The sequence below is a fragment of the Melampsora larici-populina genome (genome assembly GCF_000204055.1).
Source record: "Melampsora larici-populina 98AG31 unplaced genomic scaffold MELLAscaffold_11, whole genome shotgun sequence".
Lineage (NCBI taxonomy): Eukaryota > Fungi > Basidiomycota > Pucciniomycetes > Pucciniales > Melampsoraceae > Melampsora > Melampsora laricis-populina.
The window spans coordinates 291,462-317,678 of record NW_006768775.1 but is presented as its reverse complement, the minus strand read 5'-3'; the positions used below and the strand labels follow the sequence as shown (position 1 = coordinate 317,678).

Below are 26,217 nucleotides of genomic sequence, written 5' to 3'. Positions count from 1 at the left end.
TTACTAGTTGACGAGTTTTCCTTGCGTCAGTTTGTCCAGCTGGAAGAGGTACAGCGGCTCCTGGGAGGCCATCTCCCGTTGCTGTTCGTACTACTGCCGTCGCCAACAGCTTCTCCCAACCCCGTTCAACTAGCTAAGGTGGCCAAATGACTGTTCCTCGCGAGCCGCAACAACTCGTCGGCGTCCACAATGTTGGTCCCTCCAATCACATAATGCAACCTTGCCCACTAGCTGTTCACAATTCTCCTGAATGATGGCTCCCTGAATCAACCAGGATGGCTCCCTGAATCAACCAGACTTGTAACAAACCACAACAACTGTACAAGTGATTCCTACATGGCTCAGCTTTTTACTAATCCGCACATGCTACAGTCTACACCACCTGCACATTGACCCGGCGTTGCGTTAGATTTTGTACGCCTCCGGCTCCCTACCCAGCATCCGCATTTGCTTTGCCCATAGCCGGGCCCTCCCGTCTTCCTGCAAGCAACTTGCCTTGATACACTAATTGGCCGTCTCCTTATCCTGCTTCGCATCGGCAACAACCATCAATGTATTACAATTTGTCCCCTGCCGACGTTGCCAACCGCATGCCGCCTCCACCACCCCCGAGCCAGTACCAGTTCTTGTTGAGCGCCACTGCTTTGCAACAACAACTCCAGCAACATGTACCACAAGTTGAACCCACCCCAGCACAATTGCCTAACACGTTTCACCGAGTTTGCTCTCCCAAAGTTACGCCCGCCCCCGTCACCACATCTCAGCTTGCACCACTGTCGACTGTATTTCACCTATATAGACAGCAGTAAAACTGCATTCCTTGACTGTTCTTAGATCCTTTTTCCCAACATTTCATATCCACTCGCGTCCAGTTACACATCACCCATGCTACATACCCATGTCTACCCAAATTTGAGAAGTCCCAGTCAATACGTGTTAACATTGGGCACACATCACCACCACCCACCAAGACCTACGCCGCATCAGGAGCACCATACCACAAACCAAATCTCGAATTCACCAAGTTCACGAACTACACCTTGGAGTCTCATCAGCTCAATCAATCGTCACTAAATAAATCGGCAGTGCTCAATATGGGACGCAACCGGCGAAAACTGGGAGGAACCATCACAAATGACCCGAAAAAAAAGAAGAAACGTGAAAAGAAGGCTGATCGTGAAGTTGAAGCAATTGCTGAAGCAACATTTATGAAGAAGGTTCAACTAACGAAACAATTCCTCCGCGGCCGGCCACATTATCCTCACGAGCTAGCAGGTGAAACGAGCGGATGCCCCCATGACGGCGCTAGCGATCAAGAACAACCTGATATTGATCAAATCATGCATATGAATGAAGGCGATCCTGATCCACCTTATGACGATGGCGACAATTGGGTTGATGTGGATGATTTCGATAGGGATGGAGCAATTCGACGCTATGTTCAAAAACATCGAGGATACCGTTATGCACAAAGGCGTGAACGCCTTCGACAGCAGTGGGCAGCCCTCGAAAACCAAATCACCAGTGTATACCTCGAGAACGAAGCTCTTACAGAGAATTGGACCACGAAAACTTCATACGTTGGTGATGCAAGCCCAGACTGCCAGTGTCACGAAGGTGTGTTTTATACACGCAAAGTAGATCTAATTGGTGTACTTGGTAAGTCTTTCTGAGTAAGATTCTATTGTATTGTATTCTAATCATTGAAACCGAACCGCCACCTTTATCTCAGGACGCTCAATCTCCCAAGAACTCAGATTCTGCCGCTGCTTACCTGAACCTGTCCAGCTTTTACATCAAGGTTATATAGCCGCTTCACCCACACGACCTGGGACAGCTTTTTCGATTCCACTATTACAACATCATCATAACTTGTGGCTCACGACGGTTTCGGCGACGTCAAGCTATATCGAGGGGCACCTCAACTTCCTCGACAGACGGTCAGGCAAACCTCTTTGGGCAAGAGGAGGACACGGCACTCGATGCAACCTTTCATACCCATTTTCCAACGCTACCCATATTTACACCCGTATTACTGTTCTCGCAAGGAAACTACTTGAAGAAGGGCTAGAACTGACGCGTTTGGACGTTTGGGCAGACACATGCCCTCGGTGTTTCGGACCGGCCCTTGAAGAAAAGAAGGCATCAGAGAAAGAGCCAGATTTCATTATATGTATGGACGGAAATTTTCAACATCGACATAATGTACTTGCCAGTAAAGACCAGCCCCACAAGAGTCAATACCCGTCGTTGTTTGTCAAGCCAAGCAAAATAACTCAACAAGATGCCCAACTAGCTGCCGCCTGTGCCGCTGGACCACCTGAAACACCCGAAGTAAGTCATTATTACTCTTTTTATCACGACTCATAATAAATTGACTTAATCATTTCGAACGATGAATCGCAGGACCCTTGTGCCGAAGCGCACAAAACTGCTAACGACACCCGAGGCTCTTCCACGTGGGACAAATGCGACGATACAGGTTTGTTTGCAGCGGCCTGTCGTCATGACGTACCTTTAGCAATGGCCAATATCTATCAAAGTGGCGAAAAGTATGTATTCATTTCATTATAAACATCGTCTACATCAACTGATTTAACCTCATCGAACAATCATTCAGAATGTTTTACCCGTTAAGCTTGATGAAGCATATCATGGACGACTTTCCTGACGAACGATTTGGTGTATTGTATGACATAGGCTGTCATCTTGACAAGCACATAAACCGGGTATGTTGATCCTACATAGTATTATAAATTTTCGCGTTGCTAACTGCTTTTATATTACAGCAAAATCTATTACCTGAGCATCGAGAAAGAATCATGTTGGGCACATCTGTGTTTCACGCTTATGTCCATACATGGGCATGTCAACTACTGTACAACCCCAGGTATCTTGATCATTGGGGTTTATCCGATGGCGAAGGCCTTGAAAGGAACTGGTCGTTCTTGTCACGCCTAATTGCAGGATTACGCACCTCAACCCGAATACACCGACTTCAGGCAATAGACATATTGGCCAAACACCTAGCCCGCTGTCTACAACTAAGCACATCTGATTGGCTCTTGAGACGGCTCGAAAAAACCTCCACCACCATCAAATAAGCTCAAGCGTCACTCAGCCATTGGACTCAACAACCTAATCCGTACAAAAACGGTGCCAAATACACGACAGCTTTTTTTCAAAAGCAATGGGATTCTGAAAGGAAAGCCAACATCGAGAATTCAAAAGACGTCAAGATTCGACACCAAATTGAATTAGGTAGACTGCTTTGTCTTGAGCAATTACAATATGAAACTTGGTAAGCACTCGAACCACAAGGTTCGTCAAGATAAAGCTTTCACTGATCCGTGCTTTGATCACAGGGCTCAGGATACCACACACGCAGATTGAGCCGCAGACAGACTCCTTCGGTATACCCTGATTGCCAACAAAATCGCTGACCAACGCAAGAAGGTTGGCTTACCCGAGTGTTTTACTCATCTACCTAGTAAGTGATAGATTAGGCCTCAAAGCATCGCCTGTCTCCGAATCATCCCTAATATCAATCTCTAGAGGAATCAATCGATTTATTGTTACAAGTTTGGTGGGCCAAAACGGAGGTACGTACGAAGTATCTGCATCTCAGGGCCGAACAACGGCCAATGGACCCAGCAAACAGAGTGGGTGGTAGCTCAACACTTGGTAAGCACCTTTACATATAGATGATAGATACGCCTGAACTGATCTCAAATTACTTCGCAAAAGGTCAACACGAAAAGGAACCTGTCATGGAGACCATTCAAAGAAGGACTCGGACTATGAAGAGAACACTAACAAGTTACAACAAACTGGCGCAAAGCTTTGCCGAAAAATACCCTGGACATCCAACTTCGCCAGTTATTGAGTACCTCGATCTTATTCAACTTGAACCCAATGACCCTTTCTGGAACAACGGAATTTTCACACATTCAAACGAACCATGGGCGTTGGATCATGCAACTCAGATGGGTATGAGATCTCTTGCTCGCCTGCGAAGAGGCCAGGAGGAGTTTCGCAGGGTGGGCTGGGAGGTACGAAGAGCCATGCGTTGGGCTACAAGTGCGTTTGATCGTGTGTGGACCATTGCGGAACAACTCATGAACAGCACTCCGGCCAACCTCCCAAATTCAATTCAACCGTTCATCCAGCATGATGTAATCAGTTCCGCTTCATTACGCGCAAAGGTGTCCATCGTGAAAGGTGCGGTTCACAATGAAGTGATGAGGATCTCAGGGATATCTTGCAGGTGGGATTTCAAAATCATGCAAGTGCTGATGAGGAGTGAAGCTCAGGCCGGCGACATCGATTTGATGAATCGTTGGAAGTGGCAGATTCAGAAGATGAAAGAACTCGAGTGGATCGACTTTGGGTCAACCAAAGCGGGTGACTTTGATCGTCTTATGCCTGTAGATCAAGTTAGACGCGATATCATACCCCAAGGTTATCTCTTTGGTGGACCTGAAGAACCCGAACACCCTGAAGAAGAAGATGATGCAAGTGCGCCCGGTGAGGAGGATTGGGAGTTGAGAATCGATCAAGGCATGTTGCAAAACGTGTTTGACGTTGTAGGAAATGAATTGGAGGAGCCTAATTGATACCTTGTAGTAGTTTTATATATGTTTTGTATCCTTTCCCTTGACAATTTTGAGTCTTCTCTTTTTCAAAATTTGTCGATCTTATTTTGATTGCAATGTAACGTATGTATGACCAAAGCAATTCCACAAAAGCATTTGAGAGGAGAGCAAATTCACCTTATATTGTGGGTTCCCGGAGGTGTCGAAAACACAAACATCGGATTTTCAATTGGCGATTGAGGATCAGGATGAGGTGTTTGGTCAGGATGTCATTAATGAACAATGTGCGTGCTATATGTACTCATCTGTACATATAGGTGAAGCACTTAGTGCTCCATACTCGACAGCTTTGAAAGACTTTTGAGTGAGTCGAAATAGCGGTCCGAAACACGATTTCCCGGCTTGAAACTGGTTTTCGACGGCGAAGATGACGAGTTAGAGTAAAAGTTCATTAATAAAAAATGACCGCCGTGCAAAGTAGCACTTAGGTCAACGCGCAATTACTGATTTTGCGCGATCTTCAAAGACTTCGTGTGACTTTTATGTCTGAGCAGGAGGAAAACACCTATTTTTTAGGATTGAAACTGTTTTTCGAAGGTGAAGATGGCGACATAGAGGTAAAGTTCATTGATGAAAAAGATCCGCCGTGCAAAGACGTACTTAAGTCAACGTGCACACACTGAATTTGCTCCATCTTCAATGTCTTGACGTGAGTTTAAAGTCTGAGCGGGATGAAAAATCTCTTTTCTTAAGATTGACACGGGAATTCGAAGGTGAAGATGGCGAGATGTAGGAAAAGTTCATTAACGAAAAATGACCGCCGTGAGAATTAGCACTTAAGTCAACGTGCAAACAACGAATTTGCGCGATCTTCATAGACTTTGTGTGAGTTTCATGCATGTCCAGCTGCCCAAAATGTAATTTCTAGGGATGATGTCCTCTTTCAAGGACAAAGATGAGGAGTGGTCAAAAAAAGTTATTAACAAAAGTTTTCTGAAATGTAGAGAAGTGCTAGAACTCACGCACATTCTGCCGATTTGCGTTGTCTTCGACATAATTGGGTGAAGTTTGTCCTTATATTTGTATATGATATCAAGATGATGACTTGTGCAACATTCAGGAAAAAAATTTCCGCACAAAATCGCCTTCAACCTCAAGAAGAAAGCGGAAATTCAACGTTTGCACGTTGAGTTATATACTTCCTTGGATTTCTGACAGTTTTCATTAATGACTTTTTTCATTAACTCTTCATCTTCACATCCGAAAGTGGTTTCCAATACTCAAAATGAAGGTATCTTCAATGGACTCAGGCAGTCAAGTGACATTGCGCCATTGAAGATGGCGCAATTTCGATAATTTCACGGTGGTTTATGTGCATCTTTGCACGGCGGTCATTTTTTATTAATGAACTTTCCTTACATCTCCTCATCTTCACCTTCGTTTTTGCGTTTCAATCATAAAAACGCGCTTTTTTCATCCCGCTCAGACATAAAACTCACACAAAGACTCTGAAGCACACGCAAATTCAATAAGTGCAAGTTGTATCAAGTGCTATTTTGCTCGGCGGTCATTATTCATTAATGAACATTTACTCTATCTCGTCATCTTCGCTTTCGAAAACTAGTTTCAATTCTGAAAAATGAGCTTTTTCATCCCGCGCAGGGAGTTAAGTCACATAATGCCATTGAAGATGGCGCATATTTGATAATTGCACGTTGACTTATGTGCTTCTCTGCACGGCGGTCATTTTTCATTAATGAAGTTTTCTCGCATCTCCTCATCTTCATCTTCGAAAAAGAGTTTTTTCATACCGCTCAGAGACAGAACTCACACGAAGTGGTTGAAATGTTATCACGACTCTTTCTCCTATTTTGGTCACTCTTTCACCATCAAACTCAAACACCTTTATCATCTAAGGATATAGCTTTCGAGTATAGCTATATCCTTAAGTCATCACGGAACTGCTGAAGGAATCTCATCAAATAACCTGCATAAGAAGAAACAGACAAAAAAAAACCTCATCGTGCATAGAGGTAAAGTAAAAGAGAAGCAGAAACAAATTGAGTGTATATTTGGAAGAGTGTGCGTTCAAGATAAATCCGTGATCAAAACGCAAGACGCATACAACTTATAACATATGAAGTACAGGAAACCACCGTCATGTGTATGGAGGTAAGGTAACTGAAAAATAAAATAACGATTCGAAGTACAGCAAACCTCCCTCATCGCGTATGGAGGGAAAGTAAAAGAAAATAACGCTTCGATTTGTTTTGTCTTATTGTATGTATTGACTATAAGAATCGAATCTATGGCGGTGTAACATATGATAGTTTATCTTCTCAATAACCTAGTGAAAGCCTAGTGTAACATAAAATACAATTGAAATATCGCCAATCAATCCAATAACTATAACTACATTAGTAGTCATTCATGGGACAGGACCCTGCTCGATTGTGTCGACATACTCGCTTATAGCAGCAGCAGCACCCACATTCGTGTTCGCGTTTGCTACACAAAGAGCGTCTTCTTAGCTTGTGAGCTCTTTAACAGATACGTGACTGTACTTACGGTCTCCAACTCCAATCCTTGGACCATTCGCCCCAGGGCGTCACCTTCGAATTGTTACCTTTGTTGGATGATGTAGTGGCCTTTGATCGACCTGATGTACCTCCCATAGTCTCCATTGTTAATGATGAAGTTGACGCGACGGGTGCTGGAGCCGGGGTTGGCGATGGGGTGTCAATCACAATCGTTTCGACCTCCATTTTCTTCATCCGGCCAGAGATGGCGGGAGTGGGTGTGGCCGAAGGACTATCGTACATATGATGCCTACAGTGGCATATCTTTAGAACAGCACCGAGAAAAAGAAACGATGAACAGACTTAAAAACTAAGACACCTACTTTGACAAAGTTTCGGACAAAGATGCCAGAGTCCACTTTTGGTAAGGAGGCATACCGAGTAAAGCCTTCAAACTGTATATCTTGCCGTTAGTCGTACGGCGCCAGTCTGCTACCGCTTCGGCTCTTCTTGGAAGGCCCTTCTCCGCGCATTCCCATTCGCGGTGACCAAAAATGCCGCATTGATAGCATTGGTCAATGGCTAGGAGTATCTTCGGGTACGCAGTAAGTGGTATCGATACAGGCGTTTGATTGGAGCTGCTGCGCGTAGACATGGTTAGCTCTAATATCGATCTTGCCGCATCTAAAGTGAGAGGTATGGTAGTGATATGGAGTTCTGGTGTTAAGGTGACTGGGTTTGAACTGGAGTGTACGTTGATAGGTGTGGACATAGGTGTGGCCGGCATGATGTCGTAGCGGTTTATAAGATATTTGATCAAAATATAGAATTGAAAGAGTTTATAAAAGAACAAGTTATTTTGATTGTTAATCGGATGAGTTTAGAACTGATGGTGGATCAAGTTAGAAGATGAAGGTATTGGTTAATGGTGACGGCGAGTGCAATATGAGAGTAGTAGTTCGGATCTGGGGAGAAAGAGAAGTGGGATGTGGGTCCTTTGTTACCACCTTTTGAGGAGAAGCTATTAACGAGATCTATTCATGGATCTGTTGATCCATAGCCTCGAAAGCCGGTCTTCGGAGTTTGGAATGATAGCTGAGAGGATACGCGTCTACCTAAGGTTTGAATACATATTGTTGATTTGGTTCGGCGGTTCAGCTTCATTTGAATACGATATGATATCGTTGCATGCAGCTTGTTGAAAACTTGCATGATTTGTAAGTCATACGTCTCCGCCGTATTGACTTGTATGAATAATCACGTTCATAAATTGGTCAAATTGGAGTGAGATATATCAACAAATTGTTGAATCAATCGCGTGCAACTCATGTGAATTGTTTGTATCAAGTCGAATGAAACAAAGTCATGTATTCTTTGCATATAATTTGATCGACACGATAGAGGGAGATAAGATGGATTGAGACAAGATATACGATGGTGACATAACAACTATAACATTACAATAGCTAATTACTCTAAAAAGATAGGGTCTAAATTGGAGGTAATCTCACCGTCCGTAGTATTGGTGTTGGTTCTGTCAATCGGAGACGGTTGGTTGGTGGTATTTGCGTTTGTATTTTGAGCGGGAGTGACTTCATTTGTTTTGACCAACTGGATCAAATGGTCCTTGAGGTCGCTCTCGATAGCCAAGAGTTTGGCGCGGTTGAGATGGCGGCTGTTTTGCTTGAAGGTGGCCTCGACTGATTGGGCACCAGGTAGCAATTCGAGTTTGTATCCGGCTTCGCGAAGTGTCAAGTCGCATTTGCTCCATGGCCAATGTCTCAGACCCGTTATATCCTCTAGATACAGCTGGATATCAGCTGTGATCCCTGTGAACTGTCACACTGTTATAATCTCAAGACAGTACTTACTCAAAAAAGTTGAGAGGGAAGCGGTGACTCGTGATTGATACGCGCGTCCATTTTCTAGTAGATTGTTACATGGGTAAGTATAGTCGGAAAGTGCAAGAAGATGATAACAACCTACCCGATTTTCCCATTACGCCGAGTTCACTGGGTCTCTGACCAACCAAGTGTGCTTGTACTTCGGTGGCGAAATTATTGACACCATCTATGGCGTAAATTTCTTCAACCACCTTTTTGACACCTAGCGTGGAGCGTGTGAACTGGAAACTATGTGTGGAGATATGATTTGATACGGCCACGACAACAATTTCGAAGTGGTTGGATCTGGTAATAGGAATGCACTATTTCCCTTGAGTTGTCAGTATAATTTACTCACCTACAAGTGGTCAATAGAATCTTCTACTCACCTTGGCCATAATTTCATCCAGGTATTTCTCAGCGTTATCCTTGTAAAGTTTGAGACTTCGAGGATTGATTAAGGTGTTGCTTCGAGACTGTAGTATTTGGTCCCGTGAGCGAGGACCAATTTCGAGTTCGGCCAAGTCTTGGTCCATAGCTTGAAGGTTGGCGGTATCCGTCTCTTGAGTAGCCTCCTTATAAACATCCTTTTCCGCTTCGGTCATACTTCTCCATACTCGACTCAACTCCCTCATACCCTGGCCGCTCCCAACCCCACGAGCTGATAAGTGATAATGTGTCTTATGTCAGTGTAAGTATTGTTGATAGCGAATGTACTTTACTTACCTAATTTGAATATGGCCCTGGCTTGTACACTTTGGAGGAATCGGTTCCATCGCGATGGGCGACAAACCCCAATGTACTTTCCACTGAACATATATCGACTCAATATCAGTGGACATCGTACTATACTATCAGATGAGTTAGATAACTTACAAAACTCCTTCGATGGCTGAAACCGTGGTGCCAAGTTCGAGGGCTTTGATCGCGATCATCGTTTGTATCTCCTCATGGAAGTCGAGTAAAGACTCAATAAGTTCATCGGACATGCCGGCGGTAGCGTGCTTTTCTGCCAAGTAACGGAGCTGAAGTGCTGTTTTGTCGGAGTCTTTCAATTGCGCGGGGTCAAACGTAGGTTGATCGTCTTCGTTTTCAGAACCGGAACCATTGTCACCTCGCTTGCGTTTGTTGCGTTTGTTTTTTCCCTTGGTTTTGTTGCGTTTGCGGGGTGGCTTCTCCGTAGTAGTTGAAGGCACCGGCGGAGTTCCATCGCTCTCGATGCGCTGAGTGCCCGTGTTTTGTGTATGACTGGGAGTGTGAAGTCCGTGTGCTTGAGAATCAGCGAGCCGTTCAAGGTTGGCCACTAGGTCAAGGCCGGTTGGATGTATTGGGTATCCTGCAATTGGCATACTGGCGTGAAGTATTCAAGGTTAGGTGGGTTGTTGTATGGTTGATGGAGGAAGGACTGAGTTTGGTGTAGGTTTGATTGACTGAGTTTGGATTTTGAGTTCGTGAACTTGGTGAATTCGAGATTTGGTTTGTGGTATGGTGCTCCTGATGCGGCGTAGGTCTTGGTGGGTGGTGGTGATGCGTGCCCAATGTTAACACGTATTGACTGGGACTTCTCAAATTTGGGTAGACATGGGTATGTAGCATGGGTGATGTGTAACTGGACGCGAGTGGATATGAAATGTTGGGAAAAAGGATCTAAGAACAGTCAAGGAATGCAGTTTTACTGCTGTCTATATAGGTGAAATACAGTCGACAGTGGTGTCAGCTTGACGGCCTGTTTGATCAAATGAACGAAGGACACCAGCCTTCAACGTCACTTTCTTCTAACGAACCGGCAAATAATCAAGGATCGGCTGAGCCATTTGCCACCAAAGGCCTCCACGACGGTTTCCCTCCAACTCAGAACACGTGTGTACCGCCTCGTAACCTCCCAAAACGTTACAGTATGGCTTACCGCTGCTGACATCTTCTTTGAAAGTGCCGCGTTCTACCAGCAGCACATGCCTGCACCCGAAGCGCCCTCTAATCCGGCGCCTGACCACCGACCTGTTGCATCTGGGAGTTCTCACCGACCCGTGGCGATGAACCAAATTGGGAGCAACTCATATGATCATGGGCCTTCCACATCAGATGTTGAGCTTTTTGATTCACTTAGCGCGACGGATCGCACCATTTTTGCTAAGCAAGAAGATCTTGCCGAGTTCCACAAGGCGATCCGGTTGATTCACGCTGAAGCTCCATTGGACGAATCAACCGCTACATTCAACAATTACAACGACGTAGCCCTTCACGACATACGGGTCGAAGCGGCTAGGTTTTTGTCACGTCTCTGTGCCTTTAATCACACTAACAAGCCGGCCAAACAGCGCCGGCATGGATAGTTTTTTCTCTCTCTGCGCCCTTCCAACAGCACACAGGACTTAGAAGGTAGGTAAGCTCTTGGTAGGCATTCTTCCTCGTACTACTCGGTCAAACCGCACCAATTTCTCTTATCGTCTCTTTCTCGCTCTGTTTCGTTGCGATGTGTATATTCCATGCCCTCGCTTTGGTTGCTTAATGATCGCTTCACTTGTTTCCGTGATTTTAACCGCCCACGATTTTGTATATTATTTTGCATTTTCATGTGCAAATTCTTTTTCCTTTTCGTCACTCTTTCATCATCGCGCTGATGCGCGGCCTAGATCAAAGCGCCGATCGGGCGCGGGTGTAAGCGGATCCGGGAATAAGGCTCATTCCCGAGGACGCAAGGAAGCCCGTGCGCCCTCGGGTATTAGCTCACGGTTATGAACAGAGATCCCATTTGGGATACGTAACGCCGGTGATATAATGGCACGCCCCCTCACAGGTAAATATATATTTTCCTGTGATTCCTGTTTAAGTGGCGAACTGGTGTGAGGCGTCATCGGCCCTTGCCCAATCTTGGACGGGATGCTACCTGATGCTACATCATATCCACTGATGGAATCCCACGACGAGATCAATCGAGCACCTTTGTCATAAAGAAGCGTGAATCCTGATTCATGATCTCAGTAGATGTGGGTGACTTCAGGTCAATTTTTATCGGAAGCTTCGCCGTGGGAGGGCTCAACGCGTTGGAACTCTGTGCACACCTGACCCTGTGGCTGCCTGCAAGCTTGCAACATCATCCAGTTTGTTATTTGATGAAAGCTCTGTCGTACAGAACTTATTTAATGGCCTCATCAACTCCTCTGATACTTTTTCTCCTCATACTACTTCTCATCTAACCCAAAAAAAACTTTTATACCTTGGAAATATCTTGCTCTAGAGAATTCATAGCAACATTGCCTATTTCTCCACAGCTATCATGCGTTTCCACAATCGTGACTTGATGCTTCTCAGTTTATTCCTGATTGCCCTCGCACACACCGTTTGTGCTCGCGAACTCGAGTGTTGGAGGTTTACGGACCTCGATGGCAAGGTAGCCGGTGGGTTTCTTCTTCTTACTAAATCTCATTATCTTATTATCCATCTTCTCATGAATTGGTCGCTTTGTAATCAAAGCCTGCGAAAATCCGTACCACAAAATTAGCACAATATGTCCAATAAGCTCATGTACCATTACCAGTATTCCTCTTGGAAGATGCTCCCGGCCCGGGGAACAGCCCGTGATTGTAAAACATTGTTACGCGTATGGACCCAGTCCTACCAATGCTAACACAATCGGCCAGTGGGAGAGCGCAGTCATAGGTGAGTTCTTGGTTTACCTGGACTCACGCAAGATTGATCAATTTCTCAATCAACTAATTGCAACGTCTTTGTATGTAATTCACAAAACTCATCCTGTAGAGTGCAAATCTCGGAGTGAAAGTGTGCCATATACATGCCAAGTCAGCCTCAAAACATTGCCAAAGATAAGTAAGTCCAGATAGCCCACAGTTTCATCGTGAGTTGTTTGCTGGTAAATAATTATTGAAAATGTATTTGATCGCGTCCAACAGGATGTAGCAGGTGTCATGGTTGGTAAGTTCTTACATGGTCTGACTATCTCGATGCACAATCAACTGTTCCCTGGTAGTGCTACTGTCTTGAGTCTTGGGATCCATTTTTCCAAGTACACGAGGTCGGAACTCCCCAGTGTGTTTGGGAAACTTGTCAGGACAGAAATGGGGACTTCAAAGGTTTATCCTTGAGCTCATGGTATGGATCATCAAGCCTACATGGACATTCAAGCTCTTCTATCAATTTTTATCTTTCTTCACCTGTCTTTCTCATTTTTGTTTCGTGTAGTCCTGTTTCGTTTCTGTGCTTCCCAAATTTGCAAGATCAACCTTTAAACTATTTACATACATTTGTCTGAAGTGACTTGATGGAATGGCTTTGTGTTTTCATTATCCATAGGTTTGTAGGAGTTTGATTGATTGATTCCTCACATGTCATCAAATTAGTTCTCACATATTTGACATCAATTCCAACTTGATTTGGAAGTTGGTTTGAAAAAACTTAGCTGGTATGCGTCACGTGATTTCAAACGCATAATCCGTCGGTGCGTGAGTTCTGGATTGATAGTGTCCCTACATGACATGGGATCCATTCTCATTTTGTTTGATTGAATTAACAACAGAACTTGAGGCATCTTCAAGGTCATCATAACCATTCTCATAAGAAGATCCGCTATGTAGGTCCACCCTATATTGCTATAACGTGTCAGGATCCAATAAAGGCACAACCTGGGCAATCATCTCAACTCGTGGATAGTGGCGAGGGATTCTCCACAGTTGGGTAGTGTTGGAACGGGCTAGCACCTCATGAATTCTATGGCTGGCTTATTGAAGGTCTGGTATTGGAAAGAGCTAGGGTCACCGAAGTTCTATGAGTGACTCCTTACAGTCATGGGATCCATCACCGACCAGGTGGAAGGCAAGCTTTACTAACCTTGAACCAACACACAAGCAATCTTCAACAAGGCCACCAAAACTTCTTTTGCTAGATGATCCTTCGTTATGATTTCCAAGTTGTAGTCTAAAAACAAGAAGTGCTAGACCTCAAATTTAGAGAGTGAGGTCAACCCAAAGCTGGACAAAACTCCAAAGTCATAGATCTTAAAATCAACTTGTTGATAGAATTTCTTGGCATTGAAAAATAGTACAGACGCGTAGGTATCACAAGTGCTTGATATTTCGTGACTCTCTCCTTAGTTGCAAACCACTTGAATAGACGTTCATATCCCCTTAACAAAGTGCTCGAGCGTACCAAGCTTTCCTATGAGTTCTTGTACAATTATTCAGGGCATTTCAATCCAGTCAGGCTGATTGAAAAATTCATTTTACATCAGGTCGATAATCGTAAGGCAAAGGTAAAGAAAGAGGATGGACCTGGAAGGTAATAAAAGCTGACTCTTCCAACCTCATTCTTTCCCCCTTCATCATCAAATTATTATCTATCTTCATATTACTTCAATATTTTCTTTACATTCGTACATTCGTGCAATTTGTTTTACATTCATCAATTATCAGTATTTTTTAAGAGTCTGTCAACTATGTCTTCATTAAGAATCATCACCTTTGTCGCTTTCATCTTCACCATCGGACTTCCATCGATCCTTACTGCACCCAGTTCTTCTCGTATTTCGTCCTCCTCTCACGACGCCGAAATCGTCAAGCGGGTTGTACAGGCACACCATGGCTCCAGCGGCACTCCACAAACCACAGTCGGTCGCAAACACCTCAGTCGTCGGAGTCCATTCCACCCGGATGTTTTAATGGCTCGTAGCAATACCGGCCCATTAGCCACAGTTACTCAACTGATGAATGCGGCATCAGCAGTAGACGGAGATAAGAATTCGATTCGTAAGTTCAAGATAACAAAAGAGATTTAAAACCCGTTAAGGAAAAAAAACTAACCATCATCTTCAATCTTAGATAATTCTTTAACTTCTTTACAATCAAACAAACAAAACGCACAATCAAATGAATTTCAAAAAGAAATTTCTGAAAAATTAAAACAATGGCAAAAACACGCTAATAGTATTCCAACTTTACATAACATACATAATTCATTAAGTTATTTTGGTAGAGATAAAGGAATGGCTAATTTAGATAAAAGTAATGAAATGGAAGTTACTTTAAAGGTTTGTTATCTTTTCTTCTTCTTCTTTTGGAATGCTTTCTTTTCTTGTTGTTGAACTTCGGGGTTTTCTTTTTTTTTGGTTTTCGTTTGGTTTAGAATACGATTAATTCGATGAAAAATTCCATGTCTGATGTGAATTTGATGGTTTATCAAGTTCCTGCTTTAGGTCCAACACTAGGACCTATAGTTTACCAGATCAAATGTATCTTGTTAGTACATCTCTACTCTTTCTTCAGAAACCTGAGTTGATATTAACATCCGAATGGTCACTTTTACGTTGATGATAATTTTAGGGATGATATTTTGAATGGAAGTGAGAATACTGCAGATTCACTAATCACCAAACTAGGGCTAGGGAAAAACCTCGATCTTTGTTCTTTAATGAGTAACATGTCAGAGTTTTGTTAGAAAGAAAACACCCTATAACATTCTTCTTTCTTTCCTTAACTTTTTACTTCATTTAAAGTATCATTAGTTTATTTTAGAAGTGATAGAACACGTATTCTTTTTTTCAGAACAAAAAATGATTTCTTGTTGACTTTCGTTCTCTTTTTTTATACTATGTTTGACTCTTTATCTTAATTCTTCGTCTTTCTTTCTTTTTTTAAAACCATTCATTTTAAACCTTCCTTTCATTTAATTATCTTTCTCTTCTAATTGTAATTCCTAACTCTAAATTCTTTTGATGTCTTCTTTTTACTAGTTTTTTCCAAGTTGACTACATAGAGTTTCTTAAAAAACAAACAAATTGAATATTTTCTTGATCTCTTCTTTCCATCTTCAGGAGACCCAATACTTTGAATCTAACTTCAAGAAGTCGATATTCTTGAATAAAACACTCCTAATCATGTATAAAATGGCTAAACAACCTTTGATAGAGTCATAATCAAGCTGGAGAGCATAGGAGACAGGCCCAGGGATTTGCCCATTAGCAAGTACCAAGCTCTTTGAAGAATGATAAAGCTTAACAATCAGTGTTCTTCTTGAGTATTCTTACACCCAAAGCACCTTCACGAACCGCTTGATTTGAATTTCGCCGGGCTCAAAAGACTCATGGTTCCCGGTGTATGAGCTTTGCAGCTTCCATAGGATTTTCATCAACGTTAAATCTTCACTTCCAAATTTCAACATCCAAACTTGCAGTGTTGAGTATATAAATCTCGTATACGTTTTGTTGCTAGATTGTTTTCCATTGTTGTGCAAAAGGTTTCTTGATTTGGATATACTCAAAAAGTCAAAAAGCAGACCGCAATCAAGCTATATAGGGAATATGAGCAAATATGGAAGTAAGATAATCCAACTGGATTCTCCTAAGATATCGGACAATATGACTCTGAAGAAATATAGACTGAGTATCTTTTGATTTCCCAAAAGAATGCAAGTTACGGAATTTTCTTCCATCTTTTTTCCCTTTGAATTACATGTTGATGCTTTCAAAATTCAATGGCTCACGAAAGGCCAAACGATCCAGGAGTTTGTTTGTACCTCTCAAGACAAGAGACGAGCTTTAACAGTCAGTTTGTCAGCTGACAAACCACCAAAACTAAAAGCCAGACAACGGAAAGGGAAAGGTTTCCACGGTTTGGTGACTTCAAGGATGTTGTGATCTAGAATGACATGATTGATCACATCCCTTCAAACCGCATCGTTCTTGTCTCCTATGATCTGAATGGCCTTCTCCTGAGATGACCTCAACACTCTCAACTGTTAAGCTAGAAGTGATGATATCAGTCAAATGATGAATGTCAATGGGGTTCGATTCGATTCGATCGAGATGTCTACCTGCAAGCTGTACCGAAATGTTTACATGTGTGAAAGTGTTACATACAAAAAGGATACTTGACCATCTCGATTCTCATTGCATTCTTCAACTCAAACCAATTTCTCAAGATTACCATTTCACAATAACCCTCAGTTCTTATTTAACATTATCATTCATTCAAGATGCTACATCCACATGCTACCACCAAGGTACCATCAACTTCAATCTCAGTGAGTCACTCATTCACCTCACCCATCCGAGTTTCCAGCTTACAGTAAACTAAAGTTTCATAACACTGACCTTTTATTCTGTTTACGCCAACTCAGACAGCTTGTCTTCAATCATACGACGTAATAATCATCGGAGCAGGCATAGCAGGCAGTAGTCTAGCATACTCACTCTCAGATCCTCAAAGTAAAAACCCAAGATCAGTCCTATTAATCGAAAGAGATTTAACACAACCCGATAGAATCGTAGGAGAATTATTACAACCAGGTGGATGTTTAGCAGTCTCAGAATTAGGATTAAGTGAATGTTTAAATGAAATCGAAGCAGTAGAAGTTAAAGGGTATACAGTCTTTTGGGGATCACGTAAGAATTCGAATACGACTCATGGTGGTATTAATTTACCTTATCCTCCTCAAAGTACATCAAAGAAATTAGATTGGAAAGATGGTGCGCTTTGGAATGTCAAGAAAAATGGATTAGAGAAACCTATTCAAGAAGGCAGAAGTTTTCATCATGGTCGATTTGTTCAACGGCTTCGTTGGAAAGCAGTCTCACGTGTTACATTAATTGAAGCCACTGTTACAGAACTCATTAGGTGTCCTAATAGTGGTCATTTCATTGGTGTGACAATCCAATCAGGCGCCGAAAAGTCTTGTTCATTTTATGCTTCACTCACAATAGTCACCGATGGATGTTTCTCAAAATTCAGAAGACAATTAGCACCACAAGCATTTCGTCAACCGATTGTAAGATCTCATTTTGTTGGATTAATTTTACAAACACCTAAACCCTTTGAAACGATCCCACAACCTGGTCATGGTCATGTCTTTTTACCTTCACAAGCTTCACCTTCTTCTGTGGTTGAGGCAGACGAATCTAGAGTTGGTCCTGTACTTATTTATCAAATTGGGTTGGATGATACTAGGATGCTAGTCGATGTTCCTGGTAGTAAAGTCCCAAGTATCAGTAATGGCAGTCTAAAGGTAAATATTCAAATTTGTAGCTTCGTAGGGTTCTTTTATAGAAGTGGAGTTTGTTTTTTCAAATCACTGATCAAGATCTTCTTTCCACAGGATTATCTCGAACGTCAAGTAACCCCAATCCTACCACCAACACTACAAGAACTCTTTCAATCCTGTCTAGACTCACCAGACCCATCACATCGTCTAAGAGTAATGCCAAATTCATATTTACCTCCACATTTACAAGAAGATCATCCAGGTGTGATCATGTTAGGCGATGCACACAATATGAGACATCCACTTACAGGAGGAGGCATGACAGTAGCTTTATTAGATGTCCTCAAATTGAAAAAATTGCTCGATCCTTTAGATGATCTTGGTGATACTGAAGCCGTTAATGAATGTGTTAGAAAATGGCATCAGAATAGAAAAGAAACTTCTACTTGTGTAAACGTATTAGCTCAAGCACTTTATACACTTTTTGGAGCAGATGGTATGAGTTTTTTTCCCTTTATCATTTAATCATCTCCTTTTTTTTGCAAAAAATCCTTTTTTTGCAAAAAAAAAATAATTAAATTACTGAATGAAAACTTTTTTTTTGATCAATAGATGAAAGACTAGAAATCCTTAAACAAGGATGTTTTCGATACTTTGAATTAGGAGGTAGATGTGTAACTGATCCGATTGGATTATTATCAGCTTTAAAACCTTCACCAATGTTATTACTTTCACATTTCTTTTCAGTTGCGTTTTATTCGATTTGGATCATGATTCAATCTGAAGTTTCAGCTGCCAAAAAAGATGAAATCGGTTTAGGTTTCAATAGGTTATTTCAAATACCTGTTTTGGCTTTTAATGTGTTTTGGGCAGCTTGTGTGACTATCTTACCTGTCTTATGGGCTGAATGGTAATCACTCACAACTTGTGACTTTCTTTTTTGTATAAGCAATTTAAGTAGGTTTTTTTTGTATGATTTTGTTTTGTTTTGTTTTGTTTTGTTTTGTTATCTTTTTCGTGGTCTTTTGAAAAACAAAAACTTAAATTATAAGTAAGAAAAGATTACGCAAATCGTCATTTTTCTTACGTTTCTACATAATAAAGGTTTAATTAAAATATACAACAAAGTTATACTTTCGTAATTACTTATCTTTTTTACAATTACTTATTGCTAGAATTAATCAAAGTACAATTATGTTGTTTCAACAATCTTTTGGTTTACCACTTATTAAACATGATGTGTATCAAACTTTTAAAATTTCTTTTTGGTATGACAAATATCCTTAAAATAGGTTCATGCCACCTTTGAATGGAATTCATCCCCACTTTGTTCAAACTGATTTCATTGGTGTGACCAGAACTGGAAAGTTTGATTTGTATCCCTTGTGACCAACTTCTGTTTAGCAACAAACTAGATTTGAAGTGAGTCATTTGTCAGTGATCCCAAGGGAAATTGGGCAACAAGATCATTGTGATGTAACAAAATCATTGCTGACAGGTGATACGAGCTATCTGATGGTTCCCTTGCTGGAATCCAAATGGACTTCAGGAATCAAAATCATACTTCAACAATTCTGGGGTATCAAATTGAACAAGATCATTGAGAGTCAACATTAACTCAGTAAAATGGATAACCTCTGCGGAACCATTCAGTAATATGTACAAACACTTGGGTGCAGTTTTTATTTACCATGTTACAAATGAAATCATGTTTAAAAAGTTGTTTGTCAAATAAAAAATGCCCATATATAAGGTATCAATTCTGTATCAGATGGCATGTCAAGTATGCTTAAAAGCATTGAATGAGTAACAAGTAATTGAAGACACAAAGAACTTGACTCACAGATTCTTTCTGGAAAGTTCCAGAAAGAGTCTAGTACAAGGGAAGAGACAAAGCATTTCACAGTTGGACCCATACAATTGGATATATGAGATGGGATAGAAGGCCCAGGGCAGGCTATGCATCCTGATGGGGTATCAAAAATTGCTGAAGTTATGATTCAGTAAAAATGTATAGATTTAGGTGAACTCTTTAAAGTTGCTTAAATATATAATTTTGACAAGCTGGATATGGAGCTGAATCTGATCAACTTACACATTCCAAATTTCCTGGCATTTTTCAACACCTGCATTAAGTATGCAATTTGAAAAATAAATGCATGTCTTCCTTTTTCTGACTATACATTATTGTTTGTATATATATTGAAAAAAAACTTTGGCTCTCATCAACTGGATACCCCAGCCTGTGCATAAACGATGATCATACAATATTTGGGGTATCGATACTCACAGAAAAAACACTCCCAAAAGGAACAAAGCAAACCAAAAGGGAATTTGGATAAAACACACACAATGCCAATATCCAACAGGCTGGTTCAGTTGTTATGAGTTGTCAGTGAGTAGGTTTCAGCAACAAACATAAATCAAATTAAGAAAGAAAGGATCCTGGCTTGGTTAAGTCTTGACTTGTGGTTTCATTTACTCATGATCATATGAACATACACTCTTTCCCAAAAACAAAGGCTAAAGAACAAAAATCACAGACCCGAAATTGCTGATACACAAGCAAAATGTCTTCTTGATTCCATGTACCAATGATTTTATTACAAATCCATGATATTTTCTTGACAAAAGCAAGTATTATATGCCATTATATTTAATTCTGAGAGTTTGGAGGGTTACTACCCTTCTAAAACCCAGATATCCCTTTTTGATGGGTTTGAATACAACCTCTGGTCTTTTCCACATTGAGAACACTTCAAGACATGTGGATTGTTATTCAAATCAGAAATGATTTTGTATATATCTCTGTTTTGGTACTGGTTTAAATTTGAAGTCACTGCTTGACTTATGTAGGTCTTTGGCCAATCAAAATCTTATACCAAATTCTTACAATAAACCATATTGGCTCAGGAGAATGATATAGAGCTCTATGCCATAAAACGTAAGTATGCATCATGAATTTTGGATCATACCACTTTGCAACATCATATGAATCTGTGTATGCAGGAAAATGAAATTGATGTAGGTCCTTGGATGAAAAGTGTTTTCCACGGAAAGATTCAAGCTTTGAGAGCTTCCCAACCAGTGATGAGCAATTTTTTTTACATCTGATTTCTTCCTTGACATTGGTGTAAGAGAATTTACCTAAAACTTGTGGTACAAGACTTTTTTGAATAGTGATTATCGCATCTTTGATCATGTGTTGATAACTTCATCTCAATTGAACCACAGGGAGATTGTACAAGAAATGGCCAACCATTCTTGCATGGAAACCGACTTGAAAGGACATTCTGACGCATCCCTTGAAATGTCCGGGTAAAATCTTATAGCTTTCAAGTTTACTTTCTTGTTCTTTTTCAGAAGGATGCCACAAGCAATATGCTTTTGAGCTCAAGGAAAGAAGCTGATAAACACAGCTGTATTTCTCGCACCTACAATCATCTAGATTGATTGATTGCCAATGATAATCTTTTCAACATCCAATCCAGACAAAAACAATCATACGTAGCAGGATAAAGTGTGAAGCTTGCGTACGTACTGTCCCATAAGATAGGTCTAAATTCCTTGCTCACAGAATATAAAACCTTCTTGTCCTAAAGAAAATCGTGACTTCAATCAGCAATATGTTTTTTATTTTTTACCTACGGGACCTAGGGGGCTGTCTTGTTCTCTGTGGGGATCCGCCTCTGTGTCCTCGCAGTGAAGCAAATAAACCCGATCACTTTCCGATTGAAAATTAAAAATTATCCAACTGTCACAAGTTTAGATTACTGTATGATATGTAAATGATCGAATGTCACATCTGTATTGAGAATCCTATCTGTTTACCTTTTCAGAATTTTCACGCCCAAGACCGAGGAAGACGTCAAGTTTTTCAAAAACCTTTCCATCACTTCCTTTACCTTTTATCTCCAATCAACTTTCAGGCACCTTTCTTTAATAATGAACAAACAGGGTGGTGTTAAGATTCTAACTGGTATGTTCTCTTCATTCTTCTTTCTTTCTGCTTTCAGTGTCACTTTACTTATTTTGATGTGATTGCTTTTGGTTTAGGTAACAGTCATCCTGCTCTAGCATTAGCTGTAGCTCAAAGGTCAACAAGAAATTTCGTCTTCGATATGAAGCCTTTTTTCTGATATCCTCTCCTTTTTTTGGATTCTATTTAGGCTCGGGATCTCGCTTTGTGGTTGTAAAGTTAAAAAGTTTTCAGATGGTGAAACTTCTGTAGCTATAGATGAATCTGTTCGTGAAGAAGGTTCGTAAAAGAATTCTCTCTTATATCATCGTTCAACTCTCCATTCTTTTCTACTCTTTTTTTCATTAAAAATTCAATTGTGGATGGAGACCAACAACAAAATAACAAATATCATTAGCCATCAGATCTCTTTTTCAACTTTCTCTATCTTTTCCTATTACTTGAATCTTTTGAAAAAAACTCATATTCCCCAAATTACAGATGTCTTTATTATTCAAACTGGGTTTAATCCAACCGTGGGTCCTGGTACACAAGCGGCCGATCCAAATGATCTGCTAATGGTCAGCCAAATCCTCCACAAATATCATCTTTCTAAAACCTATACTTTGGAATCTCTTAAACACGATCCCAAAACAATCAAAACTCACTTTCATAGATTTGATCATAGAAACTAACGATTTTGGTTCAACTTTTTGTGATGTAGGAACTTTTAATCTTGATCTCAGCCTGTAAAACCGCTTCAGCCAAACGAATCACAGCAGTAATCCCATGTTTTCCATACTCAAGAATGGATCGAAAAGACCGATCAAGAGCTCCCATCACAGCTAAATTAGTGGCAAATATGTTACAAGTAGCTGGTTGTGATCATGTGATTACTGTCGATTTACATGCATCCCAAATTCAAGGGTTTTTTGATATTCCAGTGGATAATCTTTGGACTGAACCTATTATTTGTAAATGGATTAAAGCTTCGGTTGAAGATTGGAAAAATTCAATTATCGTTTCGCCTGATGCTGGTGGTGCAAAAAGGTTTGCTGAATTGTTACGATTTGAAAGCGCGTGTTTTGTTTTAGAAATCGAAAGTTGATCTATGTTTTTTTTTCTGTGGGATTTAAAGGGCTACTACTTTAGCAGACAAATTAGATGTGGATTTCGCCTTGATTAATCGAAAAAGAGCACGTAAAGCAATTCATAAGACCAATCATCAAAATGGTGTTGAAACTCCAAATGAAACCACGGAGGAAAAAAAGAATGAAGAATTAGGTGAAGAAAAGATGGAAATCTTAGTGGGAGATGTTAGAGGTAAAAATGCGATTTTATTAGATGATATGATTGATACGGGTGAAACTTTATCTTTAGCTGCTAAAGAATTACATTCTGCTGGTGCTAAAGCTGTGTATGCAATCGTTTCTCATGGTACGTTGCTTTTCCTTACGCGTTTTTCTTTTTGTCATTAAGAGTGAGAATCGAAGTTGATTTTTGTTTTTGTTTTTCGGAATAACTAGGACTTTTATCTGGTGATGCAATGACTAAATTAGCCGGTTTACCGGTGCTTAGATTAGTCGTGACTAATTCGATTGATCAAGTTAGACATTTAGATCAAGCTAGTGGTCAACTTGAAGTTATGGATCTTTCACCTGTTCTTGCTGAAAGTATTCGTAGAGTAAGGATCTTTCTCTCATAAATTAGGTATAGTCTTCGAGAAGTTTGGAATATTAATTGGGATCTTTCTTTGGTTTTATAGACTCATAACGGAGAAAGTATTTCTTTACTATTTTCTGATGGTCGATAAAAACTTTTTCTACATTTAAGAACTTCATGAATGATAAAATCGACTCATTTTATCTTTAACAACTATAGAAGCTTTTTCTTTTTTTCTTTTGTTTTTTAAATTCTTATATTTTTCTTTCAAAAAAAGTCATTGATGACTTTCAACTCATTAACTCATCACTCATCATTTCATCTCCTAAACCCAAAAAATCCAAACTCTTTTGCTTTCATATCTACATACTTATTTTTGATTCAATTCTATTATTAGTTTGAATTTCTTTTTTCTTAGCATTTTTCTTTCTGTCTTCATTTTTTTTTGTGTGGAAAGTGGAAGTTTTGATTTGTTTAGTATTTCTTTTTAGATTCTTTTTCTTTTCTTTTTGGTTTTTATATATATGCACATATGTTAGTATAGAGTGAATAGGCGGTTTTGTTGGAGAGAGCAAGAGGAAGATATGGAATGTTTGAGGTTTTCTCTTCAACAGAACAGGAAAGAAGAAATGACAGACATCAGATTCAGGATTCAACAGTAGAGGGGATTAGTTTGAAGTTTGAAGGCCAATTTTGAAGATTGATCTGATTGTGAGATAAACATATATGGCCCAGAGGTGGTAATTATGAGATTTGGTGGTTTCTCTACAAGGTGCCTTCAGCTTACTACATACAAGGCTAGTTTTGTGATGTCAAGATCAGGTTAGATCCCTACATTGATCTTGACCTGAAGTGTGAGCTTCGAAGTTGAGGTGTTGAGCTTTGAACATGGAGTTTAACAGTCTTGAATTGTGATGTTTTCAAGTTTGAGGTTTCGAGAACAGCAGTTTCGACTTGATTTATCCTACGATAAATCAAGTCGTAGGCTTGCGTAGATTTGGACACGGGGAATGCAAGATTTGACGCGGTTGTAGGGACCGCGAGTCTAAAACAGGTCCATAGTGGACCTGTCTATATTTTAGCGTTATTGTAACGCTAAATCACCTCGATAACGCACCCATAGTGGATGCTCTTACTTTCTTCAAGGTTAACTAATGTGACTTAAACTGATCTCCAAACAAATGGGAAAATGTACCCCTTGATGGAGTTGAGTCAAGGACATATGTAGGTGATGATATCATTTGATTATCACTGGCTCACCAGTAGTAACATCAGATGGTGAACTCAAGGCAATTGAGTAATTGCAGGAAATCAAACATGTCCAAAGCTTGTAGATATGTGAGCTTGGTATGCTAGTCGCGATTCAAAAAGTGAGTTCATACGAATGACAATTTAGCAGAACCTTTACTTTTCAACTTACATACTGATAATCGTGTACAATTAGGGTACTCAAAGTAAGTATGCATACGTACATACTTTTCGCTGCATACTTTTTTTTGGCGGGGAGACCGAGGCCAAAAGTATATTTTTTTCTTTTTCCCCGCCAAAAAAAAGTATGCACACGAAAGTATGTATGTGTGCATACTTACTTTGAGTACCCTAAATCCATGACCTCAAAAATAAGCAAACATGGATTTCTTTCAAAGTTCTAGAGTCAGACCAAAAGCTCACGTCATGATGGATTTTAAAACAGCTGAATTTACTTGTACACTCTAACTTCAAGATTACAAGTGGTCTATGGTCTTCATGGTATGGAGCTGCCAAAAATCTAACTTTGAGTTATACAATGTTGTCATAAGGGTGTTGCAGTTATTTAATGACCTGTTCCCTTGGCTCCTCTAGCCTACTAAACATATGAGCTATACTAGGATGTTGAGATTAAGTGACATGAGTGGATAAGAATGCAAGAATGTATTTGATATGGGGCTTGAATCCCAAAAACAAAGTAACCTGTTTCCCTCCATGATCATGTTTTTAAGGTTAGTACTCTGCCTGAAAAACACTCTGGTCTTTCCGGGCTGAAATCAAGCTCTTTTTTGAAAAACGAGTGATTGGCTAGGCTGATTTGAGTTACACTTTGCTTGGAGAAACTTGAAGAACACTGTATGAAAAAGATCTCAAACCCCGCACTTTTTGATTTTGAGTCAAACTTCCTAAGGCTCAGCCCGAGAAGCCATATATGAAATTGTGGCAAACCATTTAAAGTCACGCAATTGTTCAAATTATAATCTGATGATTGATTTATTAAATACGCTAGAATATGCTCGTAATATGGTCGGAGCGGCATGGTGAATGACCCTCGTCTATGTATCTTTCCTTCTTGTGCGGGCTCGTCCTTCGCTCGCCCTCTCCGACTTCGAAGTTCGAGACAGGCAGAGCCGAGTCTGAGGGCCGAGGGGTCTGATTCAGCTGGGTACGCGACGAGGAGCATGTCCACGTGAGTCCACCGGCACGTAGGCTATAGCCTTAAGGCTCAAAGCTTAACTTTCAAACCTCCATGGCCAGTCACGACTCACAAGGCGAACAGTCCTCGACCTTCTGGAATCTTGTGTACGCCAGAGGGAAGGTGGGGTTGCGAGGCTCATTTCTATTATAAAGGGTCAGAGCCACAT

At 40.7% G+C, this 26,217-nt stretch overlaps 9 protein-coding genes across 9 annotated transcripts; 7 read left to right on the top strand and 2 right to left on the bottom strand.

Moving 5' to 3' along the window:
* Nucleotides 1–551: 551 nt before the first annotated feature.
* On the top strand, nt 552–2,738 carry MELLADRAFT_84611 (uncharacterized protein; the record flags this gene model as incomplete). Its single annotated transcript, XM_007408220.1, has 6 exons — nt 552–782; nt 873–1,659; nt 1,733–1,940; nt 2,217–2,334; nt 2,407–2,552; nt 2,639–2,738. 6 exons carry the CDS (start codon nt 552–554, stop codon nt 2,736–2,738), a joined length of 1,590 nt encoding a protein of 529 aa, XP_007408282.1.
* Nucleotides 2,739–4,064: 1,326 nt separating this feature from the next.
* Nucleotides 4,065–4,616, top strand: MELLADRAFT_61717 (uncharacterized protein; the record flags this gene model as incomplete). The annotated part of the gene is made up of 1 exon (XM_007408221.1): nt 4,065–4,616. One exon carries the CDS (start codon nt 4,065–4,067, stop codon nt 4,614–4,616), a length of 552 nt encoding a protein of 183 aa, XP_007408283.1.
* Nucleotides 4,617–6,548: 1,932 nt separating this feature from the next.
* Nucleotides 6,549–7,901, bottom strand: MELLADRAFT_104821 (uncharacterized protein; the record flags this gene model as incomplete). Its single annotated transcript, XM_007407964.1, has 3 exons — nt 6,549–6,582; nt 7,164–7,424; nt 7,498–7,901. The coding sequence occupies 3 exons, from the start codon at nt 7,899–7,901 to the stop codon at nt 6,549–6,551; spliced, it is 699 nt and encodes a 232-aa protein (XP_007408026.1).
* Nucleotides 7,902–8,584: 683 nt separating this feature from the next.
* MELLADRAFT_84610 (uncharacterized protein) lies at nt 8,585–10,346 on the bottom strand (the record flags this gene model as incomplete). The annotated part of the gene is made up of 6 exons (XM_007407963.1): nt 8,585–8,943; nt 8,986–9,039; nt 9,101–9,320; nt 9,387–9,658; nt 9,724–9,821; nt 9,874–10,346. 6 exons carry the CDS (start codon nt 10,344–10,346, stop codon nt 8,585–8,587), a joined length of 1,476 nt encoding a protein of 491 aa, XP_007408025.1.
* A 603-nt stretch (nt 10,347–10,949) lies between these two features.
* Nucleotides 10,950–11,330, top strand: MELLADRAFT_61715 (uncharacterized protein; the record flags this gene model as incomplete). The annotated part of the gene is made up of 1 exon (XM_007408222.1): nt 10,950–11,330. The coding sequence occupies one exon, from the start codon at nt 10,950–10,952 to the stop codon at nt 11,328–11,330; it is 381 nt and encodes a 126-aa protein (XP_007408284.1).
* Nucleotides 11,331–12,109: 779 nt separating this feature from the next.
* MELLADRAFT_71396 (uncharacterized protein) lies at nt 12,110–13,362 on the top strand (the record flags this gene model as incomplete). The annotated part of the gene is made up of 4 exons (XM_007408223.1): nt 12,110–12,395; nt 12,472–12,657; nt 12,757–12,825; nt 12,909–13,362. The coding sequence occupies 4 exons, from the start codon at nt 12,275–12,277 to the stop codon at nt 12,932–12,934; spliced, it is 402 nt and encodes a 133-aa protein (XP_007408285.1).
* A 1,084-nt stretch (nt 13,363–14,446) lies between these two features.
* MELLADRAFT_104819 (uncharacterized protein) lies at nt 14,447–15,444 on the top strand (the record flags this gene model as incomplete). Its single annotated transcript, XM_007408224.1, has 4 exons — nt 14,447–14,756; nt 14,829–15,037; nt 15,133–15,245; nt 15,330–15,444. 4 exons carry the CDS (start codon nt 14,447–14,449, stop codon nt 15,442–15,444), a joined length of 747 nt encoding a protein of 248 aa, XP_007408286.1.
* A 1,472-nt stretch (nt 15,445–16,916) lies between these two features.
* On the top strand, nt 16,917–19,231 carry MELLADRAFT_47732 (uncharacterized protein; the record flags this gene model as incomplete). The annotated part of the gene is made up of 4 exons (XM_007408225.1): nt 16,917–17,028; nt 17,125–18,009; nt 18,100–18,481; nt 18,598–19,231. The coding sequence occupies 4 exons, from the start codon at nt 16,981–16,983 to the stop codon at nt 18,897–18,899; spliced, it is 1,617 nt and encodes a 538-aa protein (XP_007408287.1).
* Nucleotides 19,232–21,848: 2,617 nt separating this feature from the next.
* MELLADRAFT_42818 (uncharacterized protein) lies at nt 21,849–24,259 on the top strand (the record flags this gene model as incomplete). Its single annotated transcript, XM_007408226.1, has 8 exons — nt 21,849–21,964; nt 22,042–22,081; nt 22,155–22,243; nt 22,445–22,524; nt 22,668–22,993; nt 23,082–23,380; nt 23,470–23,627; nt 23,709–24,259. The coding sequence occupies 8 exons, from the start codon at nt 21,931–21,933 to the stop codon at nt 23,754–23,756; spliced, it is 1,074 nt and encodes a 357-aa protein (XP_007408288.1).
* Nucleotides 24,260–26,217: the final 1,958 nt, after the last annotated feature.